The sequence below is a fragment of the Anolis carolinensis genome, chromosome 3 (assembly GCF_035594765.1).
Source record: "Anolis carolinensis isolate JA03-04 chromosome 3, rAnoCar3.1.pri, whole genome shotgun sequence".
In the NCBI taxonomy this organism is placed as follows: Eukaryota; Metazoa; Chordata; class Lepidosauria; order Squamata; family Dactyloidae; genus Anolis; species Anolis carolinensis.
Window position 1 is genome coordinate 210,231,524 of NC_085843.1, and position 23,559 is coordinate 210,255,082.

The following is a 23,559-nucleotide window of genomic DNA, read 5'->3' on the forward strand; positions in this document are numbered from 1 at the left end:
TGCTTAAAAAGAGATGGAAATCAGTTGAGGTTGTTTTTCCACAGGAAAATAATTTCACATCCTTCGAGACTAGCAGTGGAACAGAAGACACATCTTGCCTCTGAAATCTGCATATGCAAGGCTTGTACTTTGGTTTACTTAACCATATATCTGTTCTAAATACACCCTTTATTATAATATGTACTTTAAAAAAATTGCACCAATTTAGCCCCTTAAAAATGTGCACAAAATGTAGTTTTTGGGGAAAAAATAGCAAACCATATTGTTCATATGCTGCAATCTTGAAGCCCAATACAGACACAGACAGAATAAGAATGATAATGGGGTAATATGAAACACAGTGAGAACAAAATGGGAAGCTTTTCACATCTTTGAGAAACAGGTTTGACTGGCTTCAGTCTGCTCTAAAAGGGTCTCATGTTATTTTAACAATAGCAGGATGTCACTGGGACTAGCTTTAATAACATCAATAATGCTTCCTTTGATACATGAGCATACATATGCGGGCTTTGAAGACAGGAAAATCTGTCTTGTGGTGGTGACTCAGTTGCTGTGAGTCTTGCTATTTGAGATAGCTGCAAGTATAGTTCTGCTAGTATTTCAGATTCCTTTCAAAACTAGCAGTATTAGTGGAATTCTGAGAAAAGCCTTTTTTAACGTTCACTACTACCTTCCCTGCCCAAAGCAAAAATCTTCCATGGCCACAATCCTATGAATAATATATTAAAGCAAAGAATCATGTAAATTAATTATCATAATTAATTCTAATAAGACATTGTAAAGTTCAAGAATGTGCAATTGCCAGGAGATTTTGGAGGGTCGCATGTTATGCTAATGATAGAATTAACATTAAATACACACATCCTATTACAAATATAGATGTCTTGGATATAGATCTTAGATGACACACATAAGGGAATTTTCAACCTGTTTTCCACCACCACAATAGTAGCAAAACCCAACCATTTCATTAACATTATGAAAATAACACCGATTAGTGCCAAAAAAAGTGCTGATTGCTTGCAAGGAAGGCTTATAGTGTAACGCAACATGGAAAGGATGCATAAAACTCCCTATATGCTGTTTCAAAGAGCAATTTATGATAATTCCTTTTTTTCCAAAAATGCGTTAGCTAATCATGTCATAACCAGCACATACACTCAGGTCCTTATTTTTTTAAAAGGAAAAGCACTAAGAGCAGATTTTAGAAGGTTCTACAGTCCCATATTTCCTTTCCTAATCCTAAATATGTCAAAATAGTCAAAACCCCATGAAAACTATTTGATTTCCAAGTCAGCACAGCCGGCGTAGGGAAGCCTTTTGCCACCCCCACTGAGGTGAGACCAGCCCTGTTGGAAATAGTCAGTCAGAACTATTTCCAAGGGGGAAGGGCTGCCTTAAGGAGCAGCTCACCCCTCTTAGCTCACTTTGAGTCTTTCATTGACCTGCCCTCACACCCATTAACAGTATAATAGATTGGTCGCCTATTGTGGCCGGGTAGGATTTTTTCCCCCCATACGTTTACAAGGGAAAATTGGGAGTGAAGGGATTTAAATAGGCCATCTCACAGAAAGCAGCCACAGGTTTACATTTGGTGTATACCTAAGGCACCCCTTTCTGGTGTGGGCCAGGAACAGAAACCCTCACCTGTGTTTACGTAACCGGGTGAGGGCGAACGGAAATGGCCTTCAAATGGGGAGAGTTCTGGCTCCGTAACATCCTTTGGACTTGGGGCAGAATTCTTTGAACATTTTCTGAGCAGTCGCCCTGGAGACATTAAAGTTGACTATATCCAGGGACAACCTTAGATATGCAGATGATACCACTTTGATGGCTGAAAGTGAGGAGGAGCTGAGGAGCCTTCTAACCAAGGTGAAACAAGAAAGTGAAAAAGCTGGGTTGCAGTTAAACATCAAGAAAACCAATATTATGACAATCAGATTGACTGATAACTGGCAAATAGAGGGAGAAAACGTAGAGGCAGTGACAGACTTTATATTTCTAGGCGCGAAGATCACTGTAGATGCAGACTGCAGCCAGGAAATCAGAAGACACTCACTTCTTGGGAGGACAGCAATGTCCAGCCTTGATAAAATAGTGAAAAGCAGAAACATCACACTGGCAACGAAGGTCCACATAGTTAAAGCCACATCATGAGAAGACAGGAAAGCTTGGAAAAGATCATGATGCTGGGGGAAATGGAAGGAAAAAGGAAGAGAGGCCGACCAAGGGCAAGATGGATGGATGGTATCCTTGAAGAGACTGGCTTGACCTTGAGGGAACTGGGGGCAGTGACGGCTGACAGGGAGCTCTGGCATGGACTGGTCCATGAGGTCATGAATAGTCGTAAACGACTGAGTGATTGAACAACAAAAAATATAAATTTTTTGCCCATCTTAGCCGAGGGGTAGGTCAGCGAGGGCCACTACCTTAACTTAAAACACACACCAGGTTCATGCCCCTTTAGTTATATGTTCCAAGTCACAAAAGGTTGAGGTAACGTTTTAAATACAAGTTTCCCATATTTCAATCTACATTGTTGTCTGGTCTCTTATTACGGTGGTGGGCTGGCAATGGTTTTTTTAGACCCCTTCTACAATGCCATCTGACCCAGATTAACAAAGCACAAATTCCACATTATCTGCTTTGAACTGGATTATGAGTCTACACTGCCATAAATTCCAGTTCAAAGCAGATAATATGGATTTTATTTGTCAATATAGAAGGGCCTTTAGACCATACAATCCAAGTCAAAATAATCAGAAGCTTTAGAAATGTTTAGTTTTTCTTCCCTTTTTCAAGTTCATTTTATTTTCATAGTATTCCAGTATAATAACATATCCTGATAGAATGCCACTGTGAACTTTATTTTGACAGAACAACAAAATAACCTCAAAATGGGAAAGGGTAATAAATATCAAACTATTAAATCTAAAATGTATAAATATAAAATGTCAATAACATTTGGAAAACACTAGGAAAAATCTGGCAGCCACAGAGTCCTTTGGGTGTTGGTTTTCTAGAAAGCTTCTTTTCTTCCCATCTGTATCACCTCAGATCCAATACAGTTATGTTTACATCTTTCCCAATTATATGTTTGCACATCTGTAAAAGAAATAAATACCATATCATTAAACGCCAAAGTCAGATTCATCCAGTATCTCTGATTTCTTCATACTGTTATGAAAACTCAACAGCGAAGAAAGCTTACAGGAGGAAAATTAACTCATTTGAGCTGGAGAAGAGTTCTGTAGATACCAGGGGCTTCCAAAAAGATAAATGTGTGGGTCTTCGAGCAAATTGAACATAAACTCTCCCTAGAGATTATTATGGCTAACGTAAAGCTTCCCTATTATGAAAATATTATGAGGCAATGTAATTTTCTGGAAAAAAATGATAATGCTGGGAAAAGTAGAAGACCTCTCATTTGGTGATTTGAATGTTATATTAGTATTTTGGGAGAGAAATGTTCAAATCTCCACTCAGCCATGAAAACCTATTGGGTGATTTTGGGCAAATCACACTCTCTCAGCCTTAGATGAAAAGGCAATGGCAATTCCTTCTGAACAAATCTTTCCAAGAAGACCCAGAGATAGGGTTGCCTTAGCCCCCTTATGCAATTCAGATTATCAAAGCAGATAATCCACATTACCTGCTTTGAACTGGATTATATGTGTCTACACTGTCATATAATCCAATTCAAATCAGATAATCTGGATTTTATATGGTAGTGTAGAAGGGGCCTTAGGGTCACCATAAATCTGAAAAATTGGAAAGCAAACAACAAAATGGCTTTAAAAACAGATACAGGTTGAGTATTTGGAAATCTAAAGTGTTCTAAAATTGTCCATATGGATGATTGTGATAGTGATAGTTCAATAGACACAAACTCTTGTTTTATGGAAAGAATTATTAAAAAATATTGTGCAAAATTATATTCCAATTATGGTGTTTATGAAACATAAATGAATTTCATATTAGATTTGGGTCTCATCTCCAAGAGAACCCATTAAGAATATGAAATATTCCAAAATATGGGGGGGAACAAAATTCAAAACACTTTTGGTCCCAAGCATTTCAGATAAGGAGAATTTAACCTGTATAGAAATACAAAGTGATTTTTTTCCCTTACATTAAATAGTCTAGGGTCCTTGGTATGGGGATGAAAGCCCTTCTTCTTACAAGCAGAAACTTCCAACATACCAGCATTAGTAAGTCGGAAGACTCCCGTGCTAGAAAGCAAAGCAAAAGTTATGTCACTTTCAGTACCTAGCACTGAAACTCTTCAGTGTAAGAAAATCAAGTGAATCTTTCATGCAATAATAGTCATAGTAAAATACTATCCACAGGGACATCGTTTGTATTTATATAGTTCTTGGTACAATGCTGCACCAGCTGAACTGCAGTGCTACAAAGAGGCAGAGTTACTTCAACAGTTAGTAGGTCACTATGGAAGAATAATGTGTTTCTTTGTGGTGAAAAAAAATCACATTTACAGCTGCATTGTTTATTATTTAAATTCTACTTCACACATTGGGAAGTATGTGATACTGCTGACATTATTTTACTACTGTAGGTTAAAACCATAAGTAAGTTCAGCTGGTAGTCTCAATATAGGTCCAGTTTAAAAAAAATAAAAAATCTTCCCTCCTTCTATTTCATACTATGTATTGAAACGAAAAGAAGATGACAATATAAACAAGCATGCTTAAGCTTTTCAGAGGCAACAATTAAATTGAATAACCCTACAAGCCAAACTATCCAACTCAGAATTTTAAACCTGTGAAAGAATGAAGCCAGGACAGAAGCCAGGATAGGAAAATGCAAAGGACCTACGTATGTCTTCAGAAACAACCTGTGAGTTGTGTCGTGGAGCACAAACTTCCTCACTGTGAGAGCTGTTCGACGATGGAACTCTCTCCCCCGGGCCGTGGTGGAGGCTCCTTCTTTGGAGGCTTTTAAGCAGAGGCTGGATGGCCATCTGTCGGGGGTGCTTTGAATGCGATTTCCTGTTTCTTGGCAGGGGGTTGGACTGGATAGCCCATGAGGTCTCTTCCAACTCTACTATTCTATGATTCTATGAAATGGCTCAAGGAGAGCTTGCTTGAACACTATACACAAACAGTAGACTATTCACCCCTAATACCAAAACCACAGTCAGTACACCTTCACACTTAACAGAATATAGTAAGTAAAAGCAGAGTTTGAGGCAAACAAACACACAAATAGAAAAGCCACATTCTAAAATTAAACTGTCATCTAACACCAGCTTATATAAGTTAACAATACAAATGCTTCATGTTTCAACTTTTCCTCTTTACCTTATCTGACATCTAAGTGATTTTGTGGGCAACTGGACTCTAGCATAGTAACTGATAGTAATACAAAACAGAAAATGGGAAAACTCACTCATTATGTTTTGGTGAACAAACAATTGCAATAGCTTCTGGTAGCATTAGCTGATAAGAACAATGTGTGTGAAGATCAACACTAGATAAAAATGCAGTCTGTGTTGGATGTGTCTACAAAGTAAAAAAAGAGGAAAATCAAGGTCAAATACAAACCAAGAGCAGCTGCGATTAAGCTGTGCATTTGTTTTATGAACGTCCAGCAGAAAAAGAAACCATCAAAGCTCTTTTTTCCTTTCATCAGAAAGGACTTCAATTAAATCAATAAGTACAAGGAACATCAATGCTAGTACTAAGGCACTTTCTGAAAGTCACTTGCTTCATTATACATGTGTTGTAAACATGAGGGAGAAAGGGAGAAACTCTGACATAGAAAACAAAGGCTTTCCCCATGCAATTATTTATAAGAAATGAAAAAAAATGCAAAGCTACTACCCACAGTAGTATTTTTTTTAAAAAAGTTCAAAACAATTGATCAGGGTTTATAAAAAAGGAAATAAAAGGAACTGGCCATATATGTTTTAATAGGAAAGATTTGATTTAACTGTCAAGATTTTCGGGGCAAAAGGCTAGCGGGAGCCCATTTGAAGCATGGGAGCAGAAAAGATAAAATTACATTATGTAACAAAATTTGAAAAAAAATCTGTTCCTGGTTTGAAAGTATTATTTTTTGTTTAATTGTACAGTACATACTTTGAAAGTAGTTGTTATACTCAAGAAACTTCATTTTTGTTGAACTCCTATAGCAAAATGTGCTGCAGGATGTCCTGCAAAAACAATTTTTTTTCAGTTTAACAAACCTTTTCCATTTGTTTATAACAGAACCAATTAGGAAATGACATTTATAACCCAAGAACAAAAACTGTGTTACATAGTGTTATCACTGCTACCACTGGCATGTGACCCCCAGAAGATTAGCTTAAGAGGGTTGCAGCTTGTGGGCTAGAGATGTTCCCTGGCCCCTTTTATAAGAAATGCTCATTTCCTACTTTTCCACCAAGGTTTATATGTACTTACATGGATCCAGCCCAATGTGAGGAGATCATGCTGATCTTGGACACTGAACAGCTCTTCCACATTCTCCATGTCACAGTAGTCTGGGCCAGCAGACTGCTTTGGCACTATCACGTGAGTAATAGTGAATTCATTATGGGTCTGAAAAATACATATGATGGGTTTTAGAAGAAGCATTAACTTAAAAACCCTGAAATTATCTTTCTTATTACTAATTTTCATATGAACTGCCACAGAAAATAATATGGATATTGCATATAAAAATATTAAATACATTGTAAAGGGATACAAGGAACACAGGAAATGATCTCATCAAGTTATACTATTTGTAGTGTTATCTCCACAGGGACAGAAATCATGTAGGCACACATATGTTGTTGTATTACAACTCACAAAATTTTCAATGAGAAGGAACGCAGGGGGTTGAAGTACAACAGACTCCAGAAGACTGTGTGATTCTCACACCTTGTTTACACCGACTGGCAGAACACTTTCCCAAACCTATTTGGAAATTCCAGAGACTGAAACTGTTTTTTTTTTTTTTTTCATGTCAGGAGCAACCAGAGTTGCTTCTGGAGTGAGAGAATTGGCCGTCTGCAAGGACGTTGCCCAGGGAACGCCCAGATGTTTTGATGTTTTACCATCCTTGTGGGAGGCTTATCTCATGACCCTCTCGACAGCAGTACGCATGAAAAAGACCTTGGAATCCTTGTGGACAACAAGTTAAACATGAGCCTACAATGTGATGCGGCAGCTAAAGAAGCCAATGGGATTCTGGCCTGCATAAATAGGGGTATAGCATCTAGATCCAGTAGAGCCATGTCATCTGCAAATTGCAGAACAGCAAATGACTATGTCAGGCATGGGCAAACTAAGGCCCGGGGGCTGGACGAGGCCCCCTGGCTGCTTACCTCAGGCCCTCGTTGTTTTCCCTGTCTTCTCAGCATAAGGACATGGTGGCTCACTGCATCCTTATGCAGAAAGGATGGGGAAGGCACATAGCAGCTGAGAGCCACAGCATGTCTCGCCCTCCTCCTGGCATAAGGACTATGCGAGGATGGCTCAAGGAAGGTACACAGTGAGTGAGAGACTTCCGGAGTACTCTTGCCCATCATCTGTCCGCCCTCCTCCTGGCATAATGCTGAGAGGACAGCCTGAAGATTCGTGGGAGGAGAATTGGGGCAGTCCCCATGTGACTCATTTTCCTCCCGGCATAAGGATGGAGCAAGCAGCCCCGGGGCTGGGCTGTGGCGCAGCTGGCTAGTAACCAGCTGCTATAAATCACTACTGACCGAGAGGTCATGAGTTCGAAGCCCGGGTTGGGTTAAGCCTCCGACCATAAAAAAAAAAATAGCCCCGGCTTGCTGTTGACCTAGCAGCCCCGAAAGACAGTTGCATCTGTCAAGTAGGGAAAATTTAGGGACGCTTTATGTGGAAGGCTAATTTAACTAATCTACAACACCATAAAACTGCTCACGAGGAAAAGAAGAGGAAGAACAGCCACCAATGGACGGTGAAGCAACATCTCCCCCTGTGGCCGGAATCGTGAAGCTGGAAAGATGTTAAAAAAATGCCTCTGTGTCTGTCTAAAACTGAATGTTGTTTGTCTGTTTGCATTGAATGTTTGCCATATATGTGTTCATTGTAATCTGCCCTGAGTCCCCTTCGGGGTGAGAAGGGCGGAATATAAATACTGTAAATAAATAAATAAATAAGTCATGTTACCCCGGTATTCTGCCTTGGTCAGATCACACCTGGACTACTGTGTCCAATTCTGGGCACCGCAATTGACAAGCTAGAATGTGTCCAGAAGTGTCACGACCCAGGCGGCAGAGGCACCAATAACCATACACAGAGGCCAGAATCTATCTAATATCTTTATTGAAGGAATATATAAAGTTAGTAAAAGCAAATGTAAAAAATAGTCCAGAAGCAGACCTTTCAGGAAAGGTCAAAATTAGTCCAAGGAAATAATGTCCAATATGAAATATTAAGGTCCAAAGTTGTAATCCAATAACCGAAACACTCACTTTGCCAAGCAAAGTGAGGGGAGATGACAAGGTCCTTTAGTCCATAAAACTTGAGCGTGGCTAGGAAATAACTTGATACTTGAAACAAGGCTTGAACGTGGAACAAGGTAACTAAGAACAAGAACAAGGTCCGTGGAATAACTTGGTAAAATCCGTGAAACAAGGCAAGGTTTAGTCCTGGGAAACAAGGCAAGGTCCGCAGGTAAACAAGGCTGGGAAGCAAGGCGAAGGCTGGATAGCAAGGCAAGGCTTGAGCAAGAGCGAGGCTTGAATCGGAGCGCGCTGTCCAGACACGACTCGCTCCGTAGGCTGACGAATTGACTCCGCGAAGTTGCTACGCGGGCAAAACACCTATATAGAGTCCAACTTTCTCACCAAAGCGGTTCTCTGGGAATCAGAAACGAAAGCTAAACTCTGAGACCAGATGTTAAACTCCTTAAAGATTCTCACGAGAACCAGTGTTAATTGGCAACATTCTTAGCTGCTATCCTCGCACTCCTGCGCGAAGCTGAATCCAAACTTCTCTGTTGTTTACAAAACTCCCGGCGCAAGAACACGGGAGAAGTAGGCTCTGGGGTTGTTTGACATACTTCTGGGAGACAACTTTCTTGCAGGTGCAAGGTTCCCAGATCTGCCTGGGAAGGATCTGGCTGAGAGAAATCCAGTTCAGACTGGGAAGGTAAAAAACCCAAGTTTTCATCTTCATCAGGAATAACCATGTCCTGAGCAGGACTACAAGGCCCATGAGACATCACACTATCCCCCTCCTCAAGGCCCCTCCCAAACTGGGGCCCTCTCCCCGAGGCGCGAGGTCGCGGTTTGGTGGGATAGGTCTGATGAAAGCGACGGGTTAGATCAGGAGCATGGACTGTGGAGGCGTCTTCCCAAGAGCGTTCCTCAGGGCCAAAACCCACCCAGTCTATGAGATATTGTAGGCGGCGGCGGTGAAAGCGAGAATCCAAAATGTCCTCAACCTCGAACTCCTCCTCCCCATTCATCAAAACAGGAGGGGGGGCCGGTTGGTCTGTATCAGGACGCACACCATCCGCCGGAAGGAGCAGGGAACGGTGAAACACTGGGTGAATGCGCATTGAACGCGGAAGTTGGAGTTTGAAAGTCACAGGGTTTAATTGCGCCACCACTGGATAGGGACCAATGAAACGGGCATCTAACTTCCGGCAAGGACGGTGGGAGGGCAGGAAGCGAGTGGACAGGAAAACCCGATCTCCTACCTTGATTTCGGGGCCCGGCTGGCGATGTTTGTCAGCGTGGCGTTTATAGTCCTCCTTGGCTTGATCCAGTTGCTGGAGCAAAAGTTGTTGCACCGCTGTGAGTTCCTGCAGCCAATCCTCTGCTGCGGGAACCTCTGAAGTTTCAATGACAGGGGGGAAGAAACGTGGATGGAAGCCGTAGTTTGCAAAGAACGGCGTTTCTTTTGTAGAAGCTTGAATTCCATTGTTGTAGGCAAACTCAGACAGTGGTAACAAAGAAGCCCAATTGTCCTGTTGATAGTTTACATAACAGCGAAGATACTGCTCCAAAGTGGCATTGGTGCGCTCCGTTTGCCCATCTGTTTGGGGATGATGAGCTGAAGATAAGCGAGAGTCTATGCCCAATAGTTTTTGTAGTGCCTTCCAAAAACGAGAGGTGAATTGAGATCCACGGTCTGTGACTAAACTCTTGGGCAATCCATGTAGTCTGAAAACATGTTGAAGAAATAGATCCGCAGTTTCCTTGGCCGTGGGGAGGCCTTCGCAGGGAATGAAATGGGCTAACTTGGTGAATAGGTCCACCACCACTAAGATCGTGGTGAATCCACAGGAAGGTGGTAGGTCAGTGATGAAATCCGCGGAAATTATTTCCCATGGGCGAGATGGGGTAGGAAGGGGGTGTAATAGCCCTGAGGGCTTCTCCCTTCGTATCTTGGAGCGCTGGCATACTGGGCAGGTGTTGACATATTTTTCCACATCCTTGCGGATCTTGGGCCACCAAAAATCTCTTAGAATCAAATGCATGGTTTTAAATAGTCCGAAGTGTCCTGCTGGTTTGCAGTCATGACACAGACGAAGCGCTTTTTCCCTGCCCGGTCCGGGTGGGATATAAACATGATTTCTATAGCAGAGCAGCCCATCTTTAAGCGAAAAGGGAAAATGCAGACCTTGGCGAAGTTGGTCCTGCGCCCAGGCATCTGCTTGCTGACTAGCCCTGATTTCTTGAGCACAGATGGGTCCTGGAGTAGGGGAAGTTGAACCAATGGGACTGGATTTGGTGTTCCCCACTGTGAGCGTGGCATACCTTGGCTACGAGGCAATGGTTTTGGCAGTACGGTGAAGCAAACTGCAGTTCTCTGTTGGACCAGGAGATGTTAGGGTCGTGGAGTGTCAGCCATGGAATTCCCAAAATCACAGGGAAATGGGGAACCTCGGTAACAAAGAAGGAAATCTCTTCCATATGTTCCCTTATCCACATCCTGGTGGGTTCCGACCACTGGCTTACGGGGCCCGTCTTGAGGGGACGGCCGTCTATGGCTTGCACCACACGGGCATTCTTGAAATCATGATATTGTAATCCCAGAGAGTCGGCATACTCTCTATCGATGAAATTGTTGGTAGCTCCAGAGTCTATCATGGCGTGGATCATGACGGGTCCCCTTTTTGCTGACCATAATGTGACCACGAGAAGGAACAGGACCCCGGTTGGCGGCTCTTGGATGGATTTTTTGACCGGGTTGGCGAGCCTCTCTACACCCGGTCGTTGGCTTCCCCCGCCGGCTGTGTGCCAGTCGGCTCAGACGCCTTCGACTCCGTGGAGGACGCCGCCGCAAGACGGGCGGCAGGCTTTCCTTTGGCTGGGCACTCTCTGGCGAAGTGGCCCCCGTTCCCGCAGTACCAGCAGAGGTTCAAGCGTTGACGACGGGCCTTCTCGGCGGCATCTAGTCTGGGACGCACATTGCCCAACTGCATCGGCACCTCCTCGCCTCCTCTGGGGTATGGGGTTGGCGGTGGGGGTCTCCACACCGGACGTGGCTGAACACTGGCGGGAGCGGGGGGTTTTGCCCCGGCTCTACCGCCCTGGCCTCGAACCCATTGTTTCCTGTTGGCAATCATGACTTCAGCCCGTAAACATTGATCAATGAGTGCCTCGAGGGTCTGGGGAGGATCCACCTTGGAGATTTCTTCCAGCATTTCAATGTTGAGACCCTCCCGAAATTGTCCTCTGAGGGCTACATCGTTCCAGCCGGTGTTGTGGGCCAGCACGCGGAACTCGGCTATGTACTGAGACATGGGTCTGTCTCCTTGAAGGAGGCGCCGGAGTTTGTGACCGGCTGCCTCCAAATTGTCCTCGATTCCCCAGGTCTCCTTAAGGTGATCCAAGAAGCGTTGTGCTGAACTTAGGTGAGGGGAGGCTTGATCAAACAGGGCCGTCGCCCAGCTAGCCGCTGGTCCGTCTAGAAGACTGTAGACCCACGCCACCTTGATGTCTTCTTGGGGAAACTCGGCATCACGGGCCTCTAGATAAGCTTGACATTGGCGGCGGAAAACATGAACCTTAGCAGCTTCTCCAGAAAACTTGGTAGGCAACGCCATGGCCGGGAGGCGAACTCCGCGCTCCCTCAACCCTTTTATTTCTCCATCCTGCGCGTTGAGTCTGTCACGGATGCGGTCCACTTCGTCCTTGCTGATGGTGTAGCTGAGCGGCTGCCCAGCCGGCGCGGCTCCGGTAGACATCCTGGCCTCGGTTAGTTGGTGCTTATGGTTGGCGGAGTCAAACTGTCACGACCCAGGCGGCAGAGGCACCAATAACCATACACAGAGGCCAGAATCTATCTAATATCTTTATTGAAGGAATATATAAAGTTAGTAAAAGCAAATGTAAAAAATAGTCCAGAAGCAGACCTTTCAGGAAAGGTCAAAATTAGTCCAAGGAAATAATGTCCAATATGAAATATTAAGGTCCAAAGTTGTAATCCAATAACCGAAACACTCACTTTGCCAAGCAAAGTGAGGGGAGATGACAAGGTCCTTTAGTCCATAAAACTTGAGCGTGGCTAGGAAATAACTTGATACTTGAAACAAGGCTTGAACGTGGAACAAGGTAACTAAGAACAAGAACAAGGTCCGTGGAATAACTTGGTAAAATCCGTGAAACAAGGCAAGGTTTAGTCCTGGGAAACAAGGCAAGGTCCGCAGGTAAACAAGGCTGGGAAGCAAGGCGAAGGCTGGATAGCAAGGCAAGGCTTGAGCAAGAGCGAGGCTTGAATCGGAGCGCGCTGTCCAGACACGACTCGCTCCGTAGGCTGACGAATTGACTCCGCGAAGTTGCTACGCGGGCAAAACACCTATATAGAGTCCAACTTTCTCACCAAAGCGGTTCTCTGGGAATCAGAAACGAAAGCTAAACTCTGAGACCAGATGTTAAACTCCTTAAAGATTCTCACGAGAACCAGTGTTAATTGGCAACATTCTTAGCTGCTATCCTCGCACTCCTGCGCGAAGCTGAATCCAAACTTCTCTGTTGTTTACAAAACTCCCGGCGCAAGAACACGGGAGAAGTAGGCTCTGGGGTTGTTTGACATACTTCTGGGAGACAACTTTCTTGCAGGTGCAAGGTTCCCAGATCTGCCTGGGAAGGATCTGGCTGAGAGAAATCCAGTTCAGACTGGGAAGGTAAAAAACCCAAGTTTTCATCTTCATCAGGAATAACCATGTCCTGAGCAGGACTACAAGGCCCATGAGACATCACAAGAAGAGGGCAACTAAAATGATCAAAGGTCTGGAGAACAAGCCCTATGAGGAGCGGCTTAAAGAACTGGGCATGTTTAGCCTGCAGAAGAGAAGGCTGAGAGGAGACATGATAGCCATGTACAAATACGTGAGGGGAAGTCATAGGGAGGAGGGAGCAAGCTTATTTTCTGCTGCCCTGCAGACTAGGACACGGAACAATGGCTTCAAACTACAGGAAAGGAGATTCCATCTGAACATAAGGAAGAACTTCCTCACTGTGAGAGCTGTTCGGCAGTGGAACTCTCTGCCCCAGACTGTGGTGGAGGCTCCTTCTTTGGAGGCTTTTAAGCAGAGGCTGGATGGGCATCTGTTGGAGGTGCTTTGAATGTGATTTCCTGCTACTTGGCAGGGGGTTGGACTGGTTGGCCCATGAGGTCTCTTCCAACTCTACTATTCAATAATTTTATGATTCTATGATTCCCGCATGGAGCTGGAGCTGATAGAGGGAGCTCATCCACGCTCTCCCCAGGTGGGATTCGAACCTGGCAGCCTTCAGGTCAGCAACCCAACCTTCGAGTCACAAGACTTTTATCTCCTAGGCCACCGGAGGCCACTGAAACTGTGATCTTATTGATACAAAGCAAGGACCCTTCTACACAGGTCCTAAAACTCAGAAGAAACTGGGATAAAAGGAATGGTGGTGGCTAAATGACATTTAAGGGAAATGCACACTGATTCAGATTAATAGCTAAAAAACACATGTTAAAATGTGTGCTTAAAAATTATTTTGCCCCCAAAATGCACATATTTGCATGATTGTATATCCCTGCAGTCAAGCAAATTTGTGACTTCGTTCCTATACCCTGGTGTGGACTGCTCCAGCGCATGTCCACATTTTAAAAATCCTGAAACAGCTGATCAGGGCTGTAAACAAATTGAAGCATGGATATACAGGAGGCTAAATGGAAGCATAATTGGAAAGCAATTACAATGAGAACACTCTGCAACCTCTCCTTTTTCTGATCTTTATGAAATTAAATGGTGTGAATGTACATTAGGGTGAGGAGAGATAATAAGAAATCTGCTTGCGTGCACACTTAGATATCTACATCACTGCATATGAGGTTCAGCGCATGTCAGTGGGTCTATTTTTTAAAAAATAAATATTTGCCGGATGTCCCCTGTCCAGCTTTTAGATTTAATAATAATAATAATAACTTCATTTATACCCCGCCACCATCTCCCCGTGGGGACTTGGGGTGGCTTACAATGAGGATATGACAAAATAGCATACAATGCACACAATCAACTAAAACAATGAAATTTAAAAACAATGCAATACAAGATAAAAACAATATAATAGTTACTTAAAAACCGGAACATCAAATTGTTCTGCACAGCAGAGGGTGACTAAAATCTCCATTTGTTTCAAAGGTGCTACAAGATCCCTGCACATACGGATTCAAACTAGTATGGTCATGTCTTTGAATTCTACCACATCATTTCAATGTATCTGTTCATTCTCTTGTGGGTCAGGTTGTGTTTTAGATACAATCCAATAGTAAATTTGGGCTGTAAAATGAATAGTATGCATTTTAAGTAGAAAAGGAAAACATAAACATTATGCAATAATACTTACCATATATTCTCATGTATATGCTGATTTTTTAAAATAAAAACACCAACCCTCTAAAACTGGGACAATGCTGGAATAAGGATCCAGCATGAAGACAAGGGGCAATGCTGGAATAGGGACATAGCCTGAAGACAGTGACAAATGGCAAAGATGAGAAGCTCCCACTTCATTACCCCTTCCTTGCTCAAACTGGAGAAGGAAAGGCAGTTCTTCCTCCTTCCCTCTCTGCCCTCAGAAGAAATGGACTCAGAAATCTCCACAGAAAGGCTTATGCACTAAACCCTTCTTTAAAATTGCTGTGACATTCAACTCCACTTCAAATCCCCCAAATGGTGACATCACTGTATTCCACACACTCCTCACGTTGCTGCTGAATGGCACTTGGGCTGCCTTTCTTTGTCTGGTTTGGGCATGGGAGGAGTAGGAACTTCTTTCTTCTACTTTCTGTCACTCTCTTAGTGCTGGGTACCTATTAGTTAGTATGGTGCTCCCCTTGCTCTTCTCCTCCCTCCTCCCACACTAACTTTTTAATCAGGCCAAATTCTCATTCTTTTTTTCTCATTTATATTCCTTTCACTATCCGTATTTGTATAAATACAGACATTGGAAGATCAGCAGATCACAGTCCAAATAAGAATTTCTGAACAGACCCATACAACAGCACACTTACACTTCAGATCTGCTTTTGCTCTGATACCAGTTCATTACAGGAAAATACAGTACTATCAAAAGAGACATCCCCATACAAATGTGAAGGTTCAACTGTACCAGTTTTCCACAGAGAATCCCACATGTCTCTATTCCTCTTACTGTATTTGCCTCTGCTAGCAGCAGAAATTTGTGACAAAGATCCCTTGGCAGTACCACACTTCGTAGCCCTTCAGCCACATTGTCTAACAGAAAGAGAGAAGTGGGAGAATGTGATCAAGAAAGAGAGATTTATATAAATGTTCTCATACAATATGATTCGAAAAGCACACAATTGCCTATCTGCATAGTCTACTGTGGGAGCTTACTTCTCAATAAGCACTGTTCAGGTTACAGAAAAAGTCCTCTATATGTGACGGACTAACTCATAATAATAGTTTCTCTATATTGCCAGTTGAAACCATCCTCTGCTCATGACAATTGGTTTGTTTGACTTCTGTGTCACTAAAAGAAATTGTAATTTATGTTATACAGGCAGTTCCCAAGTTACAAGCAAGATAGGTTCTGTAGGTTTGTTCTCAAGTTCGATTTGTATGTAAGTTGGAACAGGTACAATATTAAGTGTACCTCCAGCCAAAAATAGATACACATTAGTTTTGGATTAGATACATATTATAAATAGATGGATATTAACTACATATTATAAATAGGTACATAAATAAATACATATTAGCTTTCGATAGGAGCCCCTGATGGCACAGTGGGTTAAACCGCTGAGCTGCTGAACTTGCTAACCAAAAGCCCAGCAGTTTGAATCCAGGGATCCGGGTGAGCTCCCACTGTTAGCTCCAGCTTTTGCCAACCTAGTAGTTTGAAAACATACAAATATGAGTAAATTAATAGGTACCACTTCTGTGGGAAGGTAATGGCACTCCATACAATGATGCTGGCTACATGATCTAGGAGGCGTCTACGGACAACGTCGGCTCTTCTGCTTAGAAATGGAGATGATAACCACCCCCCAGAGTCGGACTCAACTACACCTAATGTCAAGGGGAAACCTTTATCTTTAACTTTTTAGCTTTGTATGGCATAGGTAAGGGTTAATACCCTTGTGGTGTTCATTTTGCTGTCTGTGCCCCTGTTCAGAAAATTTAACCTCACTTTCTGTCCTTGTGATCATTGAATTTTGAAAAATTTGGATAGTCGTGGAAAGAAGGATTGGTGTTAAAGCTTCAGTGGAGACACATTTTCCCCCTTGGTAACTCTTCCAGGGGTGAATTTCTCTTCCTATGGATAGATTTCTCTCACTTCCTGTTGTCTCACTTCCATTCTTAACTATGAGTCATTTGTAAGTTGGATGTTTGTAACCCAGAGACTACTTGTACAGACTTTCAAATATGCCTGAAAGAAGAGGCAAAGCATTCATGTGAAACAAACCAGGAAAAAAGAGTATCTAGCAAATCACTTCCACCACTAGACACACCCACAGACATTTCTGTTCTATTTCTGAGGAATTCTTTTGGACCACTTCATTGAGTTCACCTTCCATCCATTGTTTGTTTTTTTATAGTAAAGGGGTGAACAGCTGCCATAAGGTGGGGACTAATTGTCGTTGTACAAATGTTCAAGGGCTGCACATTATGTTTTCATTTTTCTTTAAAGTTAAAATAATAAAAAATAGTAATATATAAATGTAATTTTTCAAAATCTAATGAGTTTGAATATTGAATCCCATTCCACTACTACTTATTACACTTTTAGTTCCATATAAATGAAACCAAATGTTGAATCCAAATAAAGTCTAGCCAATAACTGTACTACCCATACACATCACTACATCTTGTACTGGATACTAAAAAGTATTAAACTTTTAAAATATGAAAACTAACAAGATGAATGTTTGTGTGCTTATATCAAACTTGAAGGGGATAGACAATTGCATTTGGGGGTCATTTTTCCTTCCTGTGCTCAACTGGCGGGCTTCACCAGCATTTTTTGATATGCCCAAAGACACATTACATTACTTCCAGCCATTATTTTGGCCAATTTATGCATGCTTTTTGGTGGTTTGAGAAGTTTGTAGGATTAGGAGGAGCAAACTGCTGCATTGCAAGAAAGATTTTGGCTAAGTGTGAGGCAAAAAGAAAAAAGCAAGACTGAATTTTTAAAAGACAATACAAGAAGAGGTCCGGGAGCTTTGCAGAGCTATACTTTGTGCACCCCTGTTTTAGAATATATAGTAACACTGCTTTTTAAAGGATTCTAACGATCAACACAATGTAGGTTTTAGATCAAATATCTTATCAGTTTTGATATATAAGGGATGTCATCTACCCTGAACATTTGAATTTCAAAATAACATTGGAACAACATCAGACGAAAACAAAAAGAAGGCTCTTTCTTACTCTGTACAGCACTTAGTGTAGCAGCTGGCTTTAAGGCCCGACTTATAGGAGGAGACTGACCAGCAGAGGCATCACTCTTGTTTGCTTTTGTTGTGGAGAAAGCACTGTTCAGATGTGCTGAAATGCATGATGACAGTACACTTCCATCAGTCTGCTCAGACATAGCTGAACCATCCTTCGTTTTCAGATCACGGGCTAATTCTTGTTTCTTCAACTGATCTTCAAAGAACTGAAATTGTTCCGTCTCCAGCTGCTGTTGACGTAACTGCGCAATCCGTTTTTTCTCTGCATCAATCAATTGCTGTTGCTCCAGCTTCTTTAGTAATTCAGATTTGCATTTGTTCTAGAAAACGTATTAAATGAAAAGAACTGATTGAGAGATGAAAAAAAAAGCCAAGCACTCTAGATCTATTGAGCAGGTCCACTGGGGCTCAAATTGCATGTGATGAAATAGACCCAATTTTAAAATGACTAAATATATTCAACTGTTAAGTTGACCTCATTTATAAGTTAAGGAAAAGTTTGGGGCCAAAATTATAGATTTTGATATGACCCATGGATAAAGGGACAGAGAAGGGAAAGCACCAAAGCTGCTTTATGGGGCCATCCGCCCTTAGCCACCACTGGTATTTCCCGGTCCACTCATTTGAAAATGCCAGAAGCAGTGCCATAGCAGAGAAAGTAGAGAATGTCAGTGCTATTTTTAGGTTCTCTAGAGATGGACTAGGCTCTTGCTTTTTGCCAATCTCCTCAGAGAATGGGGTGGTCCCTTAAAAAAAAAAGAGATAAGGTGCTTCACATTGACCCACAAATAAACTGAACCAGGTTTTTGGGGTTGATTTTCTCGCTAAAATTTCTAAACTTATATGTGAGTATACTTGACTGTATCCCCTCATGTGTTCAAGGCAGCATACGTGGTTCTCTACTTTCCCAGTTTATCCTGAGAAACTTGGCTGACAAGGAGATCATTGACCAAATATTATCCAGTAACCACCATATTTCAGTGGGGACTTGAACTCAGATGTCCCAAGTTGTAATCCAACAACAATCTAGCCATGACATCACATCTATCACATATACTAATAAAGATATAATTAATACAGTTTAATACACAACTGAATTCATCATTTGCCTGTAGGTGCTTCCCTCCACACAGTGAAGTTCACTTTTAGCCACTGTCTTGCATTTACCTTGTCTTGCATATATTCCTGGTATTCTGCATTGTATTTCTTTAACAGAGCCTTCTTTAGTTCATCTGTCCTTGGAAATGCTACATCTTTCAGTTTCTTTGTTGGGGGAATAAAAATGACAGTCCGGTCATATGTGCAAATAATGATTTGTTTTCCTTCTGTTCCAGAAAATGAAATTGGCCCCATGACTGAAGTAAATAATCAACTAGCATAAAATTAAGTGAAATGGTACATGGAACCAGTTTAAAAGCAATGTCACTCTCAAATACAGATGTAATTCATTGCCAATTTCATTCTCAAAGGAAGAAATGAGTAATTTTAGCAATTTTCCTCTGGCTATATAAAATCTTCAAAAACAGCAGAGGTATCGAAGATGATTTGCAGTTCAGGACTTATTCTGTGCAAAATTCACACACACCCATCTATGTGCCTTTCTTACACAGTGTAAGCTCAGGACTGAAAATTCTCATTCGTCCATGCTTCTTCATATACTTGGAAGGCATTTTCAACCATTTTCAAATAATATTTTCAAATATTCTTACCACCCTTAAATACTTTTCTTCTGTTCCAAACAATCAGATTGAAGCCCTGAAGTGAACCATTCCCTAGCATAAAATGTTTTATAGTTTAGGATTTATTCTTCTGAATGTCTTTACAATATTATTATCATACATACTATCCAAATAGTTCTGTGGCATCTTAGGATACATTTACACTGTAGAATTAATGCAAGTTGATAGCACTTTAGCTACCATGGCTCAATCCTATGGAATTCTGGGAGTTGTAATTTGATGAAGCACCAGTGCTCTTTGGAGGGAAGGATGAAAACCTTAAAGCTAAAATTCCCACTGAATGATGGCTATTAAAGTGGTGTCAGACTGCATTAATTCTACTGTGTAGATGCACCCTTACCATGAAGAATAGAGACCAAATGATTTGACCATGTCACCCAGAAAATCTAACTAACTACAGACCTACACATCAAAAGGGAAAGCTGAATTCTGAACTCTGTGCCATACCATTCAGACTGTCACTAGATAGTGGCACCCATAAGCATCTGCCAAGGCCATAGGCAGATCATAGGTATCTGTCAAATAACTTAATAGCACCAACCAGAATTGCTATTAGTTATCAGCAGAGGTATTACTTTTTGGGATTACAACTCCCAGAATTCTTTAAGCAGCATAGTACCAGGAAAGAATGAAAGAACAAACATACAAACAGAAAAAATTTCCTCTGAAATGATGGTAAAGAAGACCAACTCTACCTTCAAAATATCCTGTTTTTCTGGAACTGCACATTGCTGGTAGTCTCGATGAGAGGGCAGCTTTTCTACAAACAAACTAGAAAATGAGACACACACATTTTTCCCCTTTCATGTCTGATGAATGTCCACCACATCATTGTTTTTAATGCTGGGACAAAAGCAGGTTGCATAAATCATATGAGGCTCATTCACAGCAGCTTTCTAAAGCCTCGGCATACAATTGTTGTACATTTCAAGTCAGTATCACCCATTCCAATGGAACTATTCTGGAAGAGGTGGTTGATCAATGATTGCCAATGCAAAATATTTTAAGCAATATAAAAAAACAAAACACCGGAATCATCCCTTTGTAAATTCACCTTGGCCTTTATAAAAACCACAGCACCTCTCGCTATTATTCTTCAGTGCAGTCTATTAAAATATTTTAATTTATATGATGTATGTCATTTGACTCTTTAGTAAACAGCTTTCTGAAAACCAATTAAAGACAGCCCCTTGTTACTGAATTTGGGTTATCTTATGAGTAGAAAGCTCATAACATATTGCTTCTCGGTTCTTAATCTAGTTTGTGGCTAGGCTTGGTAGACAACAGAAGCCACAAACGTGATTCTATTTTTTTCTTTCTCCTGAGGAAATGCTGATTGGACCTTATGATCTTAGTGAAAGACATGGAGAATGCTTTATTAAGCTCTTGTAGCTCTTCCTCTCTTTAGAACTTCAACTTTGCTTTTGCAAGTACAGGCAGTCCTCAAGTTATAATCAAGATAGGTTCTGTAAGTTTATCCTTAAGTTGGATTTGTATGTACTGTAAGTCTCTATCCGCCCCCCCCCCCTCTCTATAAGCTTTGAATAGCATAGATAAGGGTTAACAGCCCTGTGGTGTTTGTTTTGCTGTCTGCTCCTGTTCAGAAGATTTCACTTCATTTTCTGTCCCTGTGATAATTTGATTTTTTTTTTAAATTGGCTTGTTGTGGAAACATGGACCGGTGATAAAGTGTCAGTGGAGATACCTTTTCCCTATGATAACTCCTCCAGGAATGAATTTCCCATCCTGGAGCTATATTTCTCTTACTTCCTGTTGTCTCTTCCTGTTCCTAACTATGAGTCATTTGTAAGTCAAATGTTTATAACCCGGGGATTGCCTGTATTCTAAAATCAGTTCAAGAAAGCAGGCTCATTGATCAAACAAACAAATGGGAATACTTTTCCCAAGCCTTTTTCTCAAAATATCCTACTGCTTTTCACAGTCAGCTCCTTTGCTGAGATAAGGAATTTTCCTCCTACCTAGGGCCTTTCCAGAAGGGTCCTATATCCCAGGATCTGATCCCAGGTTTTCTGTCTATTCCATATTATCTGGCAGTGTGGACTCATATAATCTAGTTTAAAACAGAAAACCTGACATCTGATCCTGGGATATAGGGACTGTCTGGAAGGGCCCTTAGAGTTATTTTTGTTATCCCTGCAGCCCAACAGGGATCACTTTCTGATTTCTGTGATTTTCTTGCTTCTTGGCAAGGGGTTGGACTGGATGGCCAATGAAGTCTCTTCCAACTCTATAATTCTATGATTCCTGAACAAAATATGGATCTAATGTGCTATAACTAATAATTCTAGCCATAACACATGGCTTTTTTGGGGGGGGGGGATTAACAAAGGCATGATGAATTTATTTTCACAGATAAATGATCTGCTACATTATTTTTTCTAGCATAAAAAAACTGAGGATGTCACTTTGTGGCAATTATGATTAAATCCCCTTTTTCCTATTTAAGTATACTTTTGTTCTGTTCTATAAAAGGGAAAACGCAACATATCTATCTATCTATCTATCTATCTATCTATCTATCTATCTATAATGTACGTTTGTAGGACCGAGTAAACAACAAAACCACTGAACCAAATCACACCAAATTTGGCCACAAAAGACATAGTCATCCAATCTATGTTTTTCAAACAAAAAAAGATAGAAAAATAAAGTCCAAATTAGAAGATGAGGAAAAGCCATTTTCAACCCTGGCTACCGGTTAGAAGGGTAGACCCTGCCCCCTTTAGGCCCCACCGACTTCATCTCCTAGCAACCCCCTTGGCCACAATGGCACTGAGGAACAACCAGCGTTTGGGCCCAGGGCACAGGCAGAGTGCACTTAGGCCTCATCCACACTGCCTATAAAATACAAATTATCTGATCTGAACTGGATTATGGCAGTGTAGGCTCAAGGCCCTTCCACTATATAACCCAGAATACCAAGGCAGATAATCCACAGTATCTGCTTTGAACTGGATCATCTTGAGTCCACACTGCCATATAATCCAGTTCAGTGTGTATTTTATACAGCTGTGTAGAAGGGGCCTCATATAATCCAGTTCTAAGCAGATGATATAAAATTATAAATATAATATATAATAAGTACCATGGTATAGTAATACAGATCAATATAATCTAAAATCAGGACAGTAAATAAAGAGCAACACTCTGAAAACAGGGAAATTCCAGACAGGAAACAACCAGGGCCAGCTAACACCTCCCAACAAAGGATTCCCCCAGGCAGGAAGCTGCTAGGCTTTGAAGCTGCAAGGCCATTAAATGCTAATTGAGGTGGCTAATTGCAGCATTCATGCCTGCCGCACTGAGACTATTAATTGCTATTCAACATGGCCAACCAAGGATTCCACAAGGTAAAAAGCAGACAGGTTTGCAAGCAGCAAGGCTATTCAGTGCTATTCAACCTGGCCAACCAAGATTTCTCCTAGATGTAAAACCCCCAGGCTTTGAAGTCATGAGGCTACTCTGTCCCATTCAACCTGGCCAAGAAAGGATGCCCCTATGTAGAAAGTGGCCAGGCTTTTAACCTGCAAGACTATTCAGTGCAAATCAACCTGGCCAAACAATGATTCCTCTACAAAGCAAGTAGCCAGGCTTCAAAGCGGTTCTTTGATTGAGGGTACTATTCCAGCTAGCCAAACAAGGATTCCCCTTGGTATAACACAGTCAGGCATAGAAGCTGCAAAGCTGTTCAGTGCAATTCAACTATACCAGCAAAGGATTAACCTTGGTAGAAGGTGGCCAGGCTTTGAGGAAGTGATACTACTCTGTACTATTGAAACTAACCAACCAAAGATTCCCCTAGGTAGCAAGCAGCCAGGCTTTGAAGCAGTGAGGCTATTCATTGCAATTCTAGCAGCCCAAAAAACCATTCTCCTAGAATGCAAGTACCCAGGCTTCCAAGTAGCAAG

General features: G+C 41.7%; 1 protein-coding gene across 2 annotated transcripts in view; it reads right to left on the bottom strand.

Annotated features, from left to right (window-relative positions):
* Nucleotides 1–2,777: 2,777 nt before the first annotated feature.
* Nucleotides 2,778–23,559, bottom strand: part of stambpl1 (STAM binding protein like 1) — a 47,161-nt gene continuing 26,379 nt past the window's right edge. Inside the window, exons 4-11 of one of the 2 annotated variants that reach the window (XM_008116284.3) lie at nucleotides 20,326–20,401; nucleotides 19,059–19,154; nucleotides 17,869–18,211; nucleotides 15,623–15,705; nucleotides 6,426–6,563; nucleotides 5,410–5,522; nucleotides 4,133–4,232; nucleotides 2,778–3,105 (exon numbers count right to left, since the gene is read on the bottom strand). In XM_008116284.3, coding sequence (XP_008114491.1) covers nucleotides 3,049–3,105; nucleotides 4,133–4,232; nucleotides 5,410–5,522; nucleotides 6,426–6,563; nucleotides 15,623–15,705; nucleotides 17,869–18,211; nucleotides 19,059–19,154; nucleotides 20,326–20,401 — 1,006 coding nt within the window. In that variant the 3' untranslated portion in view covers nucleotides 2,778–3,048. Of the gene's footprint in view, nucleotides 3,106–4,132; nucleotides 4,233–5,409; nucleotides 5,523–6,425; nucleotides 6,564–15,580; nucleotides 15,706–17,868; nucleotides 18,212–19,058; nucleotides 19,155–20,325; nucleotides 20,402–23,559 lie in introns of both variants that reach the window. The other variant, XM_003224367.4, reaches the window with a different exon arrangement.